General features: G+C 44.2%; 1 protein-coding gene across 1 annotated transcript; it reads right to left on the reverse strand.

Moving 5' to 3' along the window:
- Positions 1-1,128: 1,128 nt before the first annotated feature.
- LOC142417871 (myosin heavy chain, skeletal muscle, adult-like) lies at positions 1,129-17,026 on the reverse strand. The gene is made up of 37 exons (XM_075518992.1): positions 16,922-17,026; positions 16,672-16,828; positions 15,065-15,092; positions 14,856-14,967; positions 14,670-14,762; positions 14,476-14,539; positions 14,290-14,388; positions 14,080-14,183; positions 13,860-13,998; positions 13,085-13,203; positions 12,818-12,967; positions 11,830-12,000; positions 11,172-11,481; positions 10,952-11,019; positions 10,085-10,172; positions 9,873-9,990; positions 9,146-9,269; positions 8,923-9,059; positions 8,563-8,818; positions 7,436-7,678; positions 7,029-7,205; positions 6,798-6,943; positions 6,620-6,710; positions 6,142-6,531; positions 5,863-5,989; positions 5,576-5,694; positions 4,914-5,110; positions 4,425-4,608; positions 4,173-4,338; positions 3,876-4,000; positions 3,404-3,712; positions 3,105-3,308; positions 2,710-2,835; positions 2,442-2,612; positions 2,251-2,355; positions 2,019-2,114; positions 1,129-1,418 (listed from the first exon to the last, which is right to left on the reverse strand). Exons 1-37 carry the CDS (start codon positions 16,997-16,999, stop codon positions 1,263-1,265), a joined length of 5,547 nt encoding a protein of 1,848 aa, XP_075375107.1. The 5' UTR covers positions 17,000-17,026; the 3' UTR covers positions 1,129-1,262.
- Positions 17,027-17,825: the final 799 nt, after the last annotated feature.

Genomic DNA, 17,825 nt, shown 5'->3' on the forward strand with positions numbered 1-17,825 from the left:
TCTTGTGCACCTGGCAGAGCATGAGATGCGGAAAAGTCCTTGACTAGTGTAAACATTACTTAGACATGGACAGGGTTTCTCTGTAGTTACTTCCAGTAGATTTTTCTCGCCATGAACATAGCCAAGTTTCTTTTGAATCCATGTAATCCTTTAGTTTGCAGTGACAAGGAGTTCCACAGCTCAACTGCATACTTTGTGAAGAACCCACATGTCTGTGGTTTTGAATACCTTGCCTTCAGGTAGTTTCATTTGATTTACACACACACTCACACACACACACACACAGTCCTCCACCTTCTGCCCTCTGCACTCTCCTGTTTCTCTTAGTGCCAGAGCCAGTTAGAACATTGATCCCTGCCAAGCTTCTCCACACTGTGCTGATTTTATAGTTCTGTCTTGTATGCCCTCTCAGCTCTCCCCTTTCCTATCTTAAGTCTCTGGGTTTGTATAATTGGTCCTCCTATGGAAGCCCCTCCATGCCTCTGATCAACCCTATTGCCTTTGGAATCATAATTCCTTGCAAATTCCATTTGTCTCTTTTTATTTTCTCTTTCGCTACCACTGCTGAGAAATGAGTGGATATTTTCACACAGTTATGCAGCACATGTGGAAGACCTTGCTCCCGACGGGTAACTGTCAGCTCAGAGTCCACCTTTTTATATGTGACACTGCATTGTGTATAGTTTTGTGGTGGTAACTGTACTGAATTTTGTAAGCTATTCAATGGCACTGTTTGCTCAGTGTCATGAAAGCTTTCTGCATTTCTTAGGCATTGGTCATTGTCCTTACTGCCTGGAATAGTGTAATTTCATTGGGAAACATTATGTTCATTCCTATTCAACACCTCTTCAGCTTCCTTTATCAATAGCTTGAACACCACAGGCGCCAGCACAAATAACTTTTCTCCTTCATTCTGTGTCTTTGAGGATTATTTATCTGAGTGAGAAGCTTCCTTTTTATCACTCACTAAAGTACTATAGAAGGGTTAAGTAGTTAGGAACTAGGTGACCAAAAGCTGTACCGTGGCATAGGTACACAAAAGTTATAACCCAAAGCTGTGCCCAAAAGCTAATGATGATATAGAGCTAACCAGTAAAAAGAGAAACAAATGAAAACTGGTGCTCATGGTGCGTATGCAAAGGAATCTACGGTCTTTATTCTCTAGACCTTGACATGGTTACAAAGACTCATTGCAGAAGAAAGTGACCAAGAGGTTCACATTTTGTGCATCCCTCAGGTCACTTTGCTGCTTCATGACGTCCTCACTCTTCCTCTTCTATCTTCTTGCCATGAAACTCCCGGCTCTTTGCTCGGAGCTTGTTGACCTGCGACTCTGCAATGTCAGCCCGCTCCTCGGCTTCCTCCAGCTCATGCTGGATCTTGCGGAACTTGGAAAGGTTGACATTGGACAGCTCCTCCTGTGCAGGGAGAGGGAGGCGGTGGTGAGGAGCCCAGGGCAGGGGTTCCACGCCTCCTGCGCCTCGGCCTTGCGGGGTTGCGGCTCTTCCCTGGGGGAAGGCACAGACTTCCATCCCTCACCCACCACTGCTTACACATAAGCCTCACACAGACCTCCTCATCCTCCCTTATTCAGGACCCCACTGTGACAAGCTTCACCTGTACTGTGTCACTCTTGAGGAGCTATGTGTGCACTTATTCTGCCATTACTTGCTGCCCAACTATCAGTGTGATTTATTAGGTTGAGAGAGACCCTGAAGCCTTCTGCTGTCGACCAGCAGCAGAGATTCAGGAACTTCTCAGTCAGTGCGTGTGGCCCCTGGGTTTGTTGAGTCTGACCTCCTGTATAAAACAGGCTGCAGAATTCCCTCAGTTCATCCCTGACTGCAGGGTGCCCAAAACTCAGCAAGGCCTCGTGACACGATAATAACACAGCATGGCCAAGACTGTTGTGTCTTGGGAGTTTCTTTCATGCTCCTTTCCTGGTATTCATACTCATCTCAGTGAGCGTGCTGCCCCGATGGAAGGTGGCTCTTGCCCATTCTCCAAGCACTACTTACAGCCTCCTCAGCTTGTCTCTTGTAGGATTTCACCTTCATTTGCAGCTTGTCCACCAGATCCTGCAGCCTGAGAATATTCTTCCGATCTTCCTCAGACTAGAGTGGTTGGTAAGCAGGAAAGAGAATGAATTCTTGGTTTCCCAGCACGTGAGGTTAACAATTCCCCTTGGGGGTGGTGTGTGCAAAATCTGACTTGCCGTGAGAAAACTCTGTCAGCCCAAGGAGGCTTTACCTGGTAGGTCAGCTCCTTCACCCTCCTCTCGTACTTGCGCACACCCTTCACGGCTTCAGCGCTGCGCTTCTGCTCAGCATCAACCTCCCCTTCCAGCTCCCGCACCTGCAATGAGAAGCCCATCGTTGGAGCTTCCCTGGTATCTCTCCAAGGGATGTGCTCACTCATGCACAAATACCAGCCCTACGCACTCTGGCCTCCAGCTTCTGGATTTGCTTCTTGCCTCCCTTCAGTGCCAACTGCTCGGCTTCATCCAGACGGTGCTGCAGGTCCTTCACCGTCTGGTCCAGGTTCTTCTTCATTCTCTCCAGGTGGGCGCTGGTGTCCTGCTCCTTCTTCAACTCTTCTGCCATCATGGCTGCCTGAGGAGAGCAAAGGGTCAAAGCCATTTTGGGGCTGGAGACAGTTTTGCGGGGAGAATACATCCACCATCAGCAATGAAAGGAGCCTCCAACTCACATCTGTGATGGCCTTCTTGGCCTTCTCTTCAGCATTGCGAGCTTCCTGGATTGTCTCCTCCATTTCACCCTGAATTTGTATGATGTCTGTTTCCAGCTTCTTCTTGGTGTTGATCAGGCTGGTGTTCTGGGCAACAGGAAAGACATGATTTGTACTTTTAGACCTAGTGCCTCCACATCAAGAGTTGAAAGTGTGAGTGTTGTTTGTGAAAGTCTTTAACACAAGAGTCCTCTTTAGAGCCATAGCAGCAACCCAGACACGGGTGGCTGGCTAGATTGGCCATACCACAGCATGGCTGTTCACCTGTTTACATAGTAATCACTTACAAGATGCATAGCAATCTCATTCTGTGTTATCCCTTGCTGATGGGATTAATTTCCAGCGGAGTGCCTGACCTGGGTATGGAGGAGCTGCACACGTTCAGTGGCATCCAGAAGCTCCTGCTCAGCCACTTTCCTTGACCGCTCCGTCTGCTCCAGGGCTGCCCGTAGCTCCTCAACTTCAGCCTGCAGCAGGTTTGCTCTGCGCTCCACCATGGCCACCTGCTCCTTCAGGTCCTCCTGTGTCCTGAGAGCATCGTCCAAGTGTATCTGGGTATCCTGTAAAGGAGACAAGAGAAATTGCAAGGCAACAATTTTGGGTGCCAAAAAAGTCAAGGATGTCATTTCTCTTTCTGTAGCTTTGCTAAACGGACCTTGAGCACTGCCTGTGTGTTTCTCAGGTTCTTTTGTGCCTCTGCAGCCACACGGTTGGCATGGCTCAGCTGGATCTCCATTTCATTCAGGTCTCCCTCCATCTTCTTCTTCAGCCGCAGGGCTTCATTCCTGCTCCTGATCTCAGCGTCCAGGCTGCTCTGCATGGACTCCACAATTCTGAGGTGGTTTCTCTTCATCTGGTCGATCTCCTCATCTTTCTCTGCTATCTTCCTGTCAATCTCTGACTTCACCTGGTTGAGCTCAAGCTGGAGGCGCAGGATCTTCCCCTCTTCATGTTCTAAGGAGGCCTGGACAAGTCAGCAGGAACAGTGACTTAAACTACTGCTTGCTTCCTAAAAAGCCTTCTCTTATGCAGTACTTCATAAAATCTAGGCTTGCTTTCCTGCCATCTCTGCAGATAACTATCCCCATATTTTCAGTCTGGACACCATTTATTAGCACTGTGTGTACCTCAGCTTCCTCCAGGGAGGCTTGGATTTCATATTTCTCCTGCTCAATCTGCTTCTTGATTTTCTCCAGCTCATGAATCGCCTTTCCTCCCTCGGCAATCTGCTCCGTGAGGTCGGAAATCTCCTCTGTGGGAACAAAGACCAATGGCATGGTCAGGCACAGAGCAGAATGGGAAGGGCCCTGCCACAACAAGGTAAAAGGCACCTTTGCTGACCTGCAGGCACAGACCCATGTGGAGCGGTGCGTAGTGGGGGAGAGCGAGAAAGCCCTGCCAGCAGCAGAGGGCCAGGGACTTACCCTGCAAGTTCTTGTTCTCACGCTTCAGCGTTTCCAGGTGGTCCAAGGACTCCTCATAGGCATTCTTCATCTTAAACAGCTCCGTGCTGAGAGAGCGAGACTCCTTCTGGGAGGCTTCCAGCTCAGCCTGTGTTTCCTCATACTTCTGCTTCCATTCTGCCAGGATCTGAAGAGAAAGGAGGCGTGAGTACGGATGTGGCAATCACGAGGGGATGCTCTGCCCAGGAGCCCCAGGTCTGGAGCCCAAAAGACCTTGTCAAAGTTCCTCTGTTTCTTATCCAGAGCTGCGCAGGCAGCATTTGATCGCTCTACTTCAATCATCAGGTCCTCCACTTCATTCTGCAGCCTCTGCTTTGTCTTTTCCAGGGAAGCACATTTGGCATTGACAGCTTCAACGTGTTCCTCTGCCTCCTGCAGGCGCTGGGCCAGCTTCTTCCTGCAAGGAGATAAGCACAACTCCAGGTTAGATCTAAAGGGTCTGTCACTTCTCTGTCCTAGCACCTACTGAGTATTCGGCCTGTCTTAGGATTTCTAGCCCTAAAGGCTACGTTTGTCCTTCCCATCTACACTTTTTCCACAGCACACTTTTCCTCTCTCTCCCTCTCTCCCCTCTACACAAAGACAGTATACGCCTGCCTTCATCCCACCCCTCTCCTAACCCACTGTCAGAGACTCCAATTTCCAATTTCCCTTGATAGTTTCAGCCTTCTCCAGCTATTTGACACCCCACTTCCCACATACTTGGCCTCCTCCAGCTCCTCCGTGCGCTGAATAGCATCCGTCTCATATTTGGTTCTCCACTGGGCCACTTCGCTGTTGGCCTTGGACAGGGCACGCTGCAGCTCCCCCTTGGCTTCCTGTTCCTCGTCATATTGTTCCCGGAGCAAGTCACAGTCATGGCGAGCAGACTGCAAGGCGTGGGCCAGGGCGTTCTTGGCCTGTGGGGACATTGGGATTGGTAACCTGAATACTTGCCTTGAGATGACTCTTGACAGTGAAACTGACAGTGAAACTAGAATGAAACTCTAATTAGGCAAATGCAAAGCCTGGAGCTGATGAAGCCTTCATCAATGTGTTCTGGAGGGTCAGGATGTGTTACTGACAGGTGCTCTGGGGACAGTAATCTGCTGTTTCTGTAAATGTTGCGACATATGTGTCTGAATCCTGTCTTAGAGAATATCGTCAGAATCTCATGCAAGCCTTGTGGATGACTTCCTCCAGCATCAAAATCATTATGCTTCCTTCCCTCTCTAGCTTGTGAGTGGGGGTATGTGCATTACTGCTCTTCCCTCCAGTACCACATGTGTTTGGGGAAAGAATATTGAACCAATCTTGGATCAGACAGGATTCTCCGGATGCTTTTAGGGGTGATGTAGGTTGTGGACAGTAGGGTACTTCCAGACCTTTATTTCTTCCTCTAGGTGCCTCTTGAGTTCCTCAATCTGTTGGGTAAATCCTTGCTTGCCCCTAGACAGCTGAGAAATCAGAGCATCTTTTTCCTCCACCTGGCGTGAATATTCACCTGGAAGGAGTGAAATGAAAAGAAGTCACTAGGCTATTAATGATATGACAGTTTCTGCCTGTAAACCCATGTAATCAGGAGAGGTTAACCAGTTATCATATTACGCCCTGTGGTATGCTCATGGCGTGCAGGTCCTCCAATTGCACCTCACGAATGAGGATGTCTCACCTGATTCTGTCTGCAGACGAGCTCTTTGAGTATTGAGGTCATTGATCATGCGCTGATTCTGCTCCTCCTTAGTTTTAATCTCACTCAGCTGGTCTTCCAGAGTGCGGCACATCTTCTCCAGATTTGCCTAGATAACAAACACAAGGAAGGAAAGGAAATGAACACCTGGACTCTGCCTTATCCTCACAGCAGTGATTTTTTTTATGAGAAGGTGGCTGGTAGATGTAGTCTATGTGCCATACCTTGGCCCTGTGAGCATGTTCTACTGCAATTCCATACCTTGGCCTTGGAGACAGACTCCATGTTACTGGCCAAGTCGTCAATCTCCATCTTCAGCTCACTCTTCTCCTTCTCCAGCTTCTGCTTCACTCGTTGCAGGTTGTCAATCTGCTCCCCAAGCTCGGCTGTGCTGTCAGCATGCTTCTTCCGCAGGGCGGCAGCCGTGGCTTCGTGCTGCAGTGTGGCCTCTTCGAGGTCACGACGCATCTTCTGGAATTCTGCCTCACGCTTCTTGTTCATCTCAATCTGAGCTGCGGTAGCCCCTCCTGCTTCTTCCAGGCGCTCGCTGATCTCCTCTAGCTCCCTCGAGAGGTCAGCCCGATGCTTCTCTGCTTTTGCCCGAGAGGTTCGCTCTGCCTCAATTTCCTCCTCCAGTTCCTCAATACGAGCCTGTGGAACATCAGGGACCCTTCACACCCATGCCCTCCTCCTACCTCATGTCTTTCTGAAGGGCAGAAGAGAAGGAAGAGAGACTTGCCTGCAGCTCCTTGATCTTCTTCTGTAATTGGATGCCCAGGGCTTGCTCATCCTCGATTTTGCTCTGGATCTGGTTGATTTCAAAGTCTTTCCTTTGCACAAAGCAAACGGTGTTAGAGTGCAAAGAAAAAAGACAAGTACACCAGCCCGGCACTCAGGTGCCCCACAGCCACACTTACTTCTTCAGTTTCTCATCCAGCTGCTGCTTATCGTTTTCCAAATCCATTATGCTGTCATGGGCCAGCTTCAGGTCTCCTTCGAGTTTCCGCTTAGCTCTCTCAAGGTCCATGCGCAGCTTCTTCTCTTGCTCCAGGGACCCTTCCAGCTATAAAGAACAAGACCATCAGTGCTCTACCAGCCACGTCTAACTCCATCCCTGTCCTTTTCTTGATGTATGCCTCTGTGCTTACATCGTCCACTTGCTGCTCCAGCTTGGTTTTAGCTTTGGTCAGAGTATTGACTTTGTCCTCTTCTACCTGCAGGTCATCCAGCGTCTGCTGATGGGCCTCTTGGAGGGCTTTCTTCTCTTTTGTCAGCTTGGCAATGGTCTCGTCCAGGGCTGCCATCTCCTCTGTGAGGTTTTTCACCTGTTGATTGTAAGAAAGTGCCAAAAGTCTGTGTAGAAGACTTGACTGCTAGTGCAGTGACCTTTTCACTTTGCAGTGCTTAGCCAGGAGCTTGTTTTTTATTTGGGCTGCCTAGCTGCCCCACTGTGATGCTCCTGGTACGTTCCAAAGCTAGCTTCGTTCTGAGGATACCAGGCTGATGTGCGAGGTATCTGTCCCTTCACCCTTTATGTGACTCTTTGTGTGGGTACCTTGTTTTCTGTGGCATGCTTTTCCTTCTCCACTTTGGCCAACGTTAACTCAAGGTCATCAATATCTTTCTTCAGCTCTGAACATTCATCCTCCAGTTTTCTCTTCTTGGCTGTCAGCTCGGCATTAATTTCCTCCTCATCCTCAGCCCTTTCAGTCACCTCCTTAATTTTGGCTTCCAGCTGGATTTTGGTTTTGATGAGCTGGTCACATCTTTCCTCAGCATCAGCCAAGCTATCTGCTTCCTGGTGGGGAGACACAGATTTTTGTGGGTTGTAACGGATTGAAGTTTCTCCGCTCTGTCTTTTGTATCACTGAGTAGGCATGTGTTAAAAGGGGGGCTGAACCTGGCCTGCCACTCCAGCAACTGGAAGATCTGGCCTGGTGTCTACTGGGAAACCTTGTAATCTCAAATCAACATTGATTCCAAATTTTTTGTGTCTCTTAAAAGTGCCTCACGGAGAGCGTAGCTATGAGACTACCTCAGGCACCCACAAGCATGACACAACAGTGGTCACTTCAATTGCTAGTTTCAGCAGGAGCAAGGGCTTGGAGTCTTTTTTCCTGACAGAAACAGTATTCAATAGCTTCTTCTCTTTAACTGACTCATCATGAACATCATAATGTTTGGGGAGTAAAGGCTTTGTGAGAATAATTTAGTGGAGCAGGTGGTGTTTTGTTTGGTGTGAAGAGCCTGCCTTTTCCTAACTGAGTCTGAATGGGAAGTATCCAGGTTTCTGAAAGTAATCAAGGCCTTCTAGTGTAGCTGTAAGCAGGAAAAGTGGGTCCTTCTCAGGTTTGCCTTTACTTTGTTAGACAGATACACGGCTTCAAAAGTTGAGTAGATGGAGATACTTCCCTTCCAGTTCAGAGCTCTCTGCTGTGGATTACATGTTGGCTAGTGTTACGTGGCTCCTTCCTCAGAGAGCAGGAATGCCGAGCCTCATGTGGGGCTGCCATGAGACTCACCATGCCCCTGCCAGTGCCTGTTTACTCAACATTAGAGTGTGTGATTTACGCTGTTTTCTTCTGCACGTTAGTCAGCTTTCTGCAAGTCTCTGCTTCGGGTAAGAAGCATTCTGACTGTATATCGTTCTTTTCTCAGGGACAAATGAACGGTGATACTCACTGCCTGTACTTGGAGCTGCAGGTCATTTTTCTCCTGCAGTAAGGTCACCATTTTCTCCTCCAGCTCTTTCCTCTTTGCCTCAGACTTTGCAAGCTCTTCCTTGGTTTTCTCAAACTCTTGTTTCATGTTGGCCATCTCCTTCTCAGATTCTGCACTCTTCAGCAAGGGCTTGATCTTGAAGAACAGCTTCATCCAGGGCCAGTGCTTGACGTTCATGAATGCACGAACATTGTACTGGATACAGAAAATGGCATCCCTGAAATAAAATTCACATGGCTATTGCATACTCTGTGGACAGTAAATTTAGACTCAATTAGCCAAGTACCATGAGAACACAATACGTGGGTGAGAAACGTCTACCTCCTCTCCACCATTCTCCGATACTCCACTCTCATCAGGAAGCCCCTGCACCTGGCTTGTGTCATGGTCATAATGGCTGCTAGTTTCTCATCTCTCATCTCCTCCAGAAGACCTATCAGTCCAGCTTTGAAGAACACCTTAAGAAATGGAATATTGTGGCACATCAGTCTCAGGTAGTGTGTAACAGAGGCACGTAGCATTTGAATGCAGGACTTGTTTCTACCTTGGTGTGACCAAATCTGTACTGGGTGTGGTCCACATCAATGGACCCAAGAAGCTTCTCTGAAGCCTTCTTGCTGTCCATGAACTGACCTTCTGGAATAGCACTTGCATTAAGCACTCTGTATCTGTAGGAGAAAGCAGAACATGAAGAAATCCTCATTACTGAAACCACCACTGTGACTGAACCCCACAGCCTTCTCAGCAACACCTGACTGTCTGACTGAGTAATGTTACGTATTAGAGACAGTCCATTCTTTAAAGACAGTGTAAGTGAGATTTCATACTGTTAACTCAGAGTCCAAGGGAATCCTGATCATCAGCCATGTCATATCATCATGAACTGGTAGTGAAACATTGTTATATTACTACTGAGTTCCTTGTTAAAGTATTTATGTGAAGATACTCAGTCTGTTCTCAGCCACAGGTCTCAGCTGGTCATTTTCAGCAACAGTTGACTATGCTGTTGATAGGGACAGATCTCCCTAAAGACAGTTCAGAGGCATTTTTAGGACATTGTGTGGAATCCTGTATTGCTGTTGAAATGTGAAGGGGACGTGTGAAGGTATCTTTTATGTTACCTCATAGTTTTCCAGTAGTAGACTACTGTAAGATGATTTGATTACAGAGTGTATACACTAAACTGTGTAGTAAATATGATACTTAAGTAATTTAGGACATAGAATGTGTGGAACAGGAAAAGAATGGGGAGAAAGGTGGAGCACTCTCACCTTTGTTTGAAGTCAGCATACAGGACTCTGCTGGGGAATCCTTTCCTGCAAATTCTGATCCCTTCCAGCACACCATTGCAGCGCAGCTGATGCAGCACCAGCTCATGCTCCATGGCACCTAACAAATACCACGATTAGTGACTACCCCGCTGTTTGATACACAGGAGAAGAGCTTCTGCTGCTCAAGTTTTCCTCCTATTGGACCCCCTTACCAGGTGTTTTTGTTTCATTTGGGATGATGCATCGTACAAAATGGGGGTGAGTGCTGCGTAGATTTGTCATCAGCTTGTTTAAATTCTCCTGTGAGATTACAAGATGACATTTAGGTCAACAAATGAAAGATCTGTATCCCTGCAGCTGCATGTATTTCATCCATGGAAAGATTTGTCAGATTTAAACTAGATTGCAAAATTTCCATATTAATGTTATGAAGCTTATGCCTTCATCCATCTTCTGTTGTTGAACATTAGTATTAAAAGGAAATATAATTAGGTTACTGTGTCATCATAATTTATTATTTTCAAAAAGTGGAATATAATTCATTTGATAGCCTGAGACTCATGGCTTTGAAAGTCACGAACAATTCCCTACACTTCCCCTCCTGAATCAATATACTGGTTAGGCTTTTATATGTGATAATCTTAAAGCCAGCCTCTCTGTTTTTCAGAACTGCTCCATTACTTATGAATCGTGCATGGTAGCAGTATTGCAACTATTCAGAAGTCCAAAATCTCTATTTGGTAAAACATTCTGAAGTCTGTGCAATAGCTGAAAGAAATTGACCTATTTCAATGTCATATTTAGCTTAAAAATTATAGGTATATGAAAAGAGATCTGAATGACAACATCCTCACCATTTGAAAGAGTTTTCATTTTGATATGTTAATGAGAGAATATCACTCCATCTTGAAAAAGAGAAGAAACTAGTCCATCATTTAAATGGAAAGAAAAATTACCTATAGTACATAATCTTCTTCATCCTCTTGCTATAGGACTTCAGGAGTTATAACATCACTTTTCACATTTTAAATTCCCTTTCTTCAAGTAAAAAGAGACAAAGTGAGGAAATTGGTACGTACCCGGAAAAGAGCTGAGACAGTCTGGAAAGAAGAACCCTTCTTCTTGCCACCCTTTTTGCCACCACCCTCTGTAAATGAAAGAAGGGGAAAACAATATTAAAATATTGATTTTGAACTTTGAACTACAGAACAGAAAACAATTTTTAAACATTTAGGTTTTCCTGTTTGATTCCCTATCAACATTTTCCCACACTGAAAATACAGTTTTCACAGAGCTGACCTGCATCTGCTCCACCATAGTTGGCAAAGAGTAAGGCCAGTGTCTTCACAGATGCTTTCTGGTACAACCCAATGACAGTTTCATTCAGGGGGTCTTTGTTCTTCTCAAGCCAGCCAGTGATGTTGTAGTCTACTGTGCCAGCATAGTGTATCAGGGAGAAGTGGGCCTCAGCCTTGCCTTTGACAGGCTTGGGCTTCTGGAAGTTGCTGGACTTGCCCAGATGCTGGTCATAGAGCTTGTTCTTGAAAGAGGTGTCAGTTGCCTTGGGGAACATGCACTCCTCTTCCAGGATGGAGAAGATGCCCATGGGCTGGAAGACATTACAACAGACAAGAGGGAGAAACAGATTCCTTGGTTGGAAATAGGCTAGTGTTAGGACAGAAAGCTGTGAAACAAATCAGAAGATAAGGTTGCTTCTTTTCTTTTCTGGACAATATGTCACAGAAAATTAACTGAGGTTCATCGTTTTTCATCCTTGGTGCTTCACCTTTACTTGTGGAACTACTTTTAACCATTGCTGGCAAATTACAAATTACAGAAATACGGAGTACTTTAATAACTGAAATCTATCTTTTTAATCCAGACATAAAGAAATTCTTTATGTATCCCTCAATAACTAGAGAATTCCAACATTAATGCACCTGAACAGGAAGGATACCTTCTCAATGAGCTCAATGCAAGCAGCCAGGTCCATCCCAAAGTCAATGAATGTCCATTCAATTCCTTCCTTCTTGTACTCTTCCTGCTCCAGCACAAACATGTGGTGGTTGAAGAACTGTTGCAGTTTCTCATTGGTGAAGTTGATACACAGCTGCTCAAAGCTATTGAACTGCCAAATGTAAAAAAAGATGCAATGTTTTCAGGGTTCAGACATCACCACAGGACTTTGCCCTGTGTAGTTCTGATACTTCATGTGTCTCTTAGACAAATATAAGGCCCCTTCCCTATCTATTCTCCCAGAAATCATTCACTGCGACTGTAATTGTATTCTGAAGAGAGAAAAGACTTCTAATTCATTGTAATGTAGAGAGATTTTTTCTTTGTTTGTTATCATTCCATATAATATGGATACTATAATTATGATAGTTATCCCTTATCCCTTTGGAATCCCTTAATTCTATAGCAAATTTAATAAGTAACTTCAGCACACTTTCTCCTGTCAGAATAAATGTATTACTAGACTCTGCCTCTCCCAACACCCCAATCATAAAGACTGCCTCAATTTGCTACTATTTTTCTGTTCTTAAGAAAGTGGCTTTAGATATTTCCATGTGCTTGTATGGAAGCTTTTGGGGTTCTTTCACCAACAGCATGAGCATTTCCTAATCTCTTTCAATAATTTCCACCAACAGCATGAACATTACTAATGTTTTTCAATATTTTCCACACCTTTGGCCCACATAACTTTGTCACAGATTTCTTCCTTTTTTCTTTTGTTTTGACTAAGCTTAATATTCTTGCATGCTCTAGTATAAGTTCCTTTCCTATTAAGATCTAATGGTTGAAAAGGCCAATAACTTTAATGTGAGATCTCTTGATCATTGCAATTTAAACAAAAAATATGACTCTTCCTGAAAGAAGTCTTAGAATTTTCTTAACACCCATTGTCCCTTCCATGAAGCTGTTGTGAAATCACTGATCCTTACATCAAAGATCTCAAAGCCAGCAATGTCCAGGACACCAATGAAGTACTGTCTGGGCTGCTTTGTATCCAGCTGTTGGTTGATACGAACAACCATCCACAAGAACATCCTCTCATAGACAGCCTTTGCTAGAGCACCTACTGCATTGTGCACCTAAGGCAAAGGGGAAATGCACAAAAGTTACTGCACAGAGAAATTTTAAAGAATTTTAACTGTCTGAAGAGAAATTCTGAAGTATAATCATGTATTCCTAGTAACCAACTATTTTACCTGCTCCACAGTTTGACCTTTGGTCACAAATTCATTCCCAACTTTGACTCGAGGATAACACAGGGCTTTGAGCAGGTCAGCTGAGTTCAGACCCATCAGGTAGGCAGCCTTGTCAGCAACTGAAAGAAAAGAGAGACAAAGAAAAAATTGACCATTGGACAAGGACTGGAATTTGATCAATGGATGTGTGTCTCACAAATGATGCCAATGTTCAAAATTCTTGACTGCAAATCTTTTAATCTAGGTCACAGCAAGCATATTAAATACAGGAAAGCTGTGAAAGCCAATATTGGGGTTTTTTTGAAAGAAGTTATCAGTAAGAAACCTTTCCTTGAATATTTTAACTAAAATTATAAACTGAAACAATTATTTTAATAACTTTCACTTTAAAAATACATGAAGATTACAACTTGGTATCTTAGTCAAGATCTAAAAAAGCTCTTATATTTAAATAGGCCATGGTCTGTAATGCCAATAGGAGAAGTATGTACATGCCAGAGCTAATTCTAGAGCCTGTGTATGAAACTAGGGAAGCTGCGTCTTCAAAATAGCTTGTCAAAAACCTCTGCATGTTAAATGGAAAAATGCATGAAAATAACCCATCAAAAAGCTAACTGAAGGAGTACCATTTTGTAAGATAGGCCAGGGATCAGAGAATGAGGTTCACAACTTCATGGACACTAAGAGAAACATTACTTAGTTGTCACTTGATTAAGCTATGGCTTTTGTCTTGTCTAAAAAAAGTATCTTTATTAAAAAGTCAGTTGCTAAGGACCTTCTGTTCCATCAGGCTCTGCCTGCTCCTCTCGTTGTTTCTGCTTGAACTTCAGGTTCCCGTAGTGCATGACAGCCCCTGTCAGCTTGTAGATGGCTGTCTTTTCATCAGCAGTGAAGCCCAGGATGTCAATGGCACTCTGCAGTCAAAAAAATGAAGTAAAAACATTGCCTAACAACATTAACAATCTCATTAAAAATATTTTCTTTATAGTACTTACATCTGTAGCCATGAGCTCCTCCTGGTCATCGATGCTGGGAACAGTCACTTCACCTTGACTCACAAAGTGGAAATCATAAGGGTTGGTGGTAATGAGGAGCATGTCTGAAAGCAGGAAGAGGCAAGGCACAGGCTTAGTTTTGCCAACCAGGTAATACAGGGAACAGCTGCTCAGCAATCATCCTCAAAAAGTCATAATGATCCTTCCTACCAATTAGCTCTGGCTTCTTGTTGGAGGTGATCTGATAAAATATGTGGTAGCTTCTTTCTGCCTTGAGCTGGAAAGTGACTCTGGACTTCTCCAGCAGATCTAGCAAGGAACGTAGAAAGAGTTAGGCAGAGGAACACACATGGAGGTGGGAATTTGGGAAAGAATGGGATCAGGAGAGTCTCTTACAAGTTTCAATGTCAGCAGAAGCCAGTTTGCCTGTGGCTCCAAAGTGGATTCTGATGAATTTGCCCTGTTAAGGAGAAGTAGCAGCATTTCAGCCCGGATGGGTTCTTTTGATGTCTCCTTTACATGGAATACTGCTAGGGCCATCACTTATCTTGTAATGAGAGGGAGAGATTTTGTCCAAAGCAACAACTTACAAAGCGTGAGGAGTTGTCATTCCTCACAGTCTTGGCATTTCCAAAGGCCTCCAGCAGTGGGTTGGCGCTGATGATTTGATCCTCAAGCGTTCCCTACAGGATGATAATTATTGCTGGTTATCCTTTCCAAAAATCATGTCAGGAACAGAGGAAAGCATTGACTCAAGCCAGTATCTATTAATTTACCTGCATTTTGCCTGACTGCTCCTCCTTCTTCTTCTCTCCACTCGCTGCAATTGTTGCAAAGTACTGGATGACACGCTTTGTGTTCACAGTCTTCCCTGCACCGGATTCTCCTCTGTCAAACCAAAGAGAGAAGCAGAGAGTGTGTGGTCAGGCAGGAGGTCCCCTGGCATGGGCAGCCCTGCAGGGACCCGAGCAGGGAGTGTACATACGTGATCAGGATCGACTGGTTCTCACGATCTGTGAAAAGACAGAAAGAGTTTTCTTAGTGCTCCTCAATTGCAGAGAAATTAAAATCTATGAGACAAACTAACTGTGAGCTGAAGCTTCCTTAAGACTCCAGGAACAGTAGATAGCCAATTCCCAATTAAAACACCCTGGAAATGTAGTACTTAATCCCTTTCAGGATTTTTTGAAGTTCCCCTAATAAAAAAATAAAGTCCTATTTGGATATGGATGTGAGATAAAATATACTAGCTTCTTTTTAAGATAATTCTCTTTAAATCAAGATCAATATTTCTGTATATAAGAAAGAACCAAAGCCAAATACTATTTTGTAATGTCAATATGATTAAAGTGACTAAAACATGTAACGTAAAGTGAATTGACACTTTCTGGGGACTCAAGGGCCTTCTGAGATCAGAGGATTTTCTGAGCCAGGCATAGTGTAATTGTATGTAATGGTTTGGGTAGACTTTGCATGAATTCATTTCCTTACTTTAGTCATTGAAATAGACCTTTAGGACATATGATTTTCTTTGATAACGAATATCCATGAGTTAAGTACGTTGTGTATAAATTGTGATTCCCTTTGCTTTTTTAAAAATGTTTCAGCTGATAGTTGTTTTGGTGCTTCCTAGCTGTTCAAATATTAGACAGAAGGAAAGAATGAATTCTGATTCTGCTTTCTATACAACCCTTGATTTCTATACAACTCTCAATTTTATACATTTCTGTCATATATCCCCTCAGTTTTCTTTTCTCCATCATCAAACTGTCCTTACCTACTTAATTGTTGTTCATACTGAATTTATTTCATGCCTACGAATATTGGTTTGTCCCTCAGTGAACTTTTCCAGGTCTCTTTTTTTAATGTGAGAAAACTAGAACTGACTGTGTTATTCAAGATGTCAGTGTTCCACTTTTTAAATGGAATATGATAACATGGAACTATTGCTCTTTTTGTTATCTTCTTTTTCCCAAGTAATTCCTAAACTTTATTTTGTTTTCTTCTGCCCTAATGAGCACTGAGCCAAAATTTCTGTAGCATTATTCATTGCAAGTCTGAGATCTAATTCTTGAGAGGTAATAGCCATTTCTTAGCTACCCATTCTGCCAATCTTCCATTTTTCCATTGTATCTCCTGCCTTTTAGGCTCTGTCTCCTTCATCTGACAATCTCTTATCATTTGCAGCTCTAAGACAGTAAAAAAGCTCTGATAGTGCACTTATTTGGATTTGGAACTTCAATTTATAGGGATTCTTTCTTACTTTCTGATATGGGTATTATGTTAGTACTGTTTGATTCCATGCTTTTTGCTAAGATAGAGCACCAACACTTCTGTAGCATTGCTAATTCTGCTTTCCATCAGATTTTTTACTCTGGCATTATAAAACTTAATTCCTAGACTTCCCTCTACAACATTCCCAGTGTGCTTTCTGTGCTATTTATCTCATTTAAAATGGGCATTCTAGTTTACTCAGCTGACATATATGATGTAAACATTACTCCATATGTTCAAAGATTACCTGCAGAGAAAAGGAAGATTTTTCCTGAAGTTCACACTATAATATCATTTGAAGGGATATCAAGCACTCACCAGTCAGCATGAACTGATAGGCATTGTCAGAGATGGAGAAGATGTGTGGAGGGGCCTCCTGGCGCTTCTTGCCTCGGTAGGCCAACACCACCTCCGGGTTGTACACCGGCAGCCACTTGTAGGGGTTGACAGTGACGCAGAAGAGACCCGAGTAGGTCTGCGAGGAAGGGAGACAGCACGTTGGCTTCCACTTAGCCTGGCAGAGCAGTTCCTCCTAGCTGCCCAAAGGAAGACTGCTGCTGGTACTTACGTAGATCATCCAGGCTGCATAACGCTCTTTGAGGTTGTACAGCACAGCGGGTTCGTGGAGGTGGGTCATCATGGCCATATCCTCGACTTTATCATACTTGGGAGGGTTCATGGGGAAGACCTGATCTTCCTTCACAGTCAGGGTCTGCCAAGGAAGAGAGACTGATGTATGTCAGGTGAGAGCCCAGAGTGGGAATTGAATTATGTTCTCAAGTCCTGCATTTTCCTCACCTCTCCACCTTCACTCTGGACAGTGACCTTCCCCGATTCTTTGCTCTGGATTGTTCCTTTCACAAAGGATTCCTTAGGATGGGCCACAAAGACTGATGTCTTGGCATCGAAAGGCTTATTCTGGGCCTCGATTCTCTCCTTTTCTGACTTTCGGAGGTAAGGAGCCGCCTCCCCAAAGACAGCCATCTCAGAGTCTGGAGTAGTCATGTCTGCACTTCACTGAAGACACGTCAGCAGAAGAATCTGAGGGGGAAAGAAGACACTTTCCCTCAGTTAGACAACAGTTTTCTGTGCCAGTGATGAAATCTCTTACAGTTTCTCTCTTTCCAGCATTTGAACTAGTATGTCATTTTCAATAACACCTTTTGAAAGCTAGTTTTGATTTGAACACTTAAGTACTTACAGCCCACTTGAGAATGAGACGGCATTCTAAATAATTTTAGTCTTCTAACTATGAATAGAATTTTAAATATTGATTATAATTTTGCAATATTATCATACCGGTGGGTGTTTTACCATTTTACTATTGGTATACTGAAGAACTAAACCTAAAACAAATCTCTCTCTTCTGTTGCCCTTAATTATCAGTGATGAGTCTCCAAGAAGTCCTTTCATTGCCTATGATCTGTGGAAAGTGAATTTACTTACTTTCACACTGTATACGTCTTATCAGG

This window comes from Mycteria americana, chromosome 16, assembly GCF_035582795.1.
Source record: "Mycteria americana isolate JAX WOST 10 ecotype Jacksonville Zoo and Gardens chromosome 16, USCA_MyAme_1.0, whole genome shotgun sequence".
Classification (NCBI taxonomy): domain Eukaryota; kingdom Metazoa; phylum Chordata; class Aves; order Ciconiiformes; family Ciconiidae; genus Mycteria; species Mycteria americana.

Coding starts and splice junctions, on each gene's coding strand:
- LOC142417871 (XM_075518992.1), bottom strand. CDS start 16,999: ATGGCCATGATGACCCACCTCCACGAACCCGCTGTGCTGTACAACCTC. Junction 14,968..15,064: donor AACCAGTCGATCCTGATCAC/GTATGTACACTC, acceptor TTGGTTTGACAG/AGGAGAATCCGGTGCAGGGA. Junction 4,001..4,172: donor TGAGAACAAGAACTTGCAGG/GTAAGTCCCTGG, acceptor TTGTTCCCACAG/AGGAGATTTCCGACCTCACG.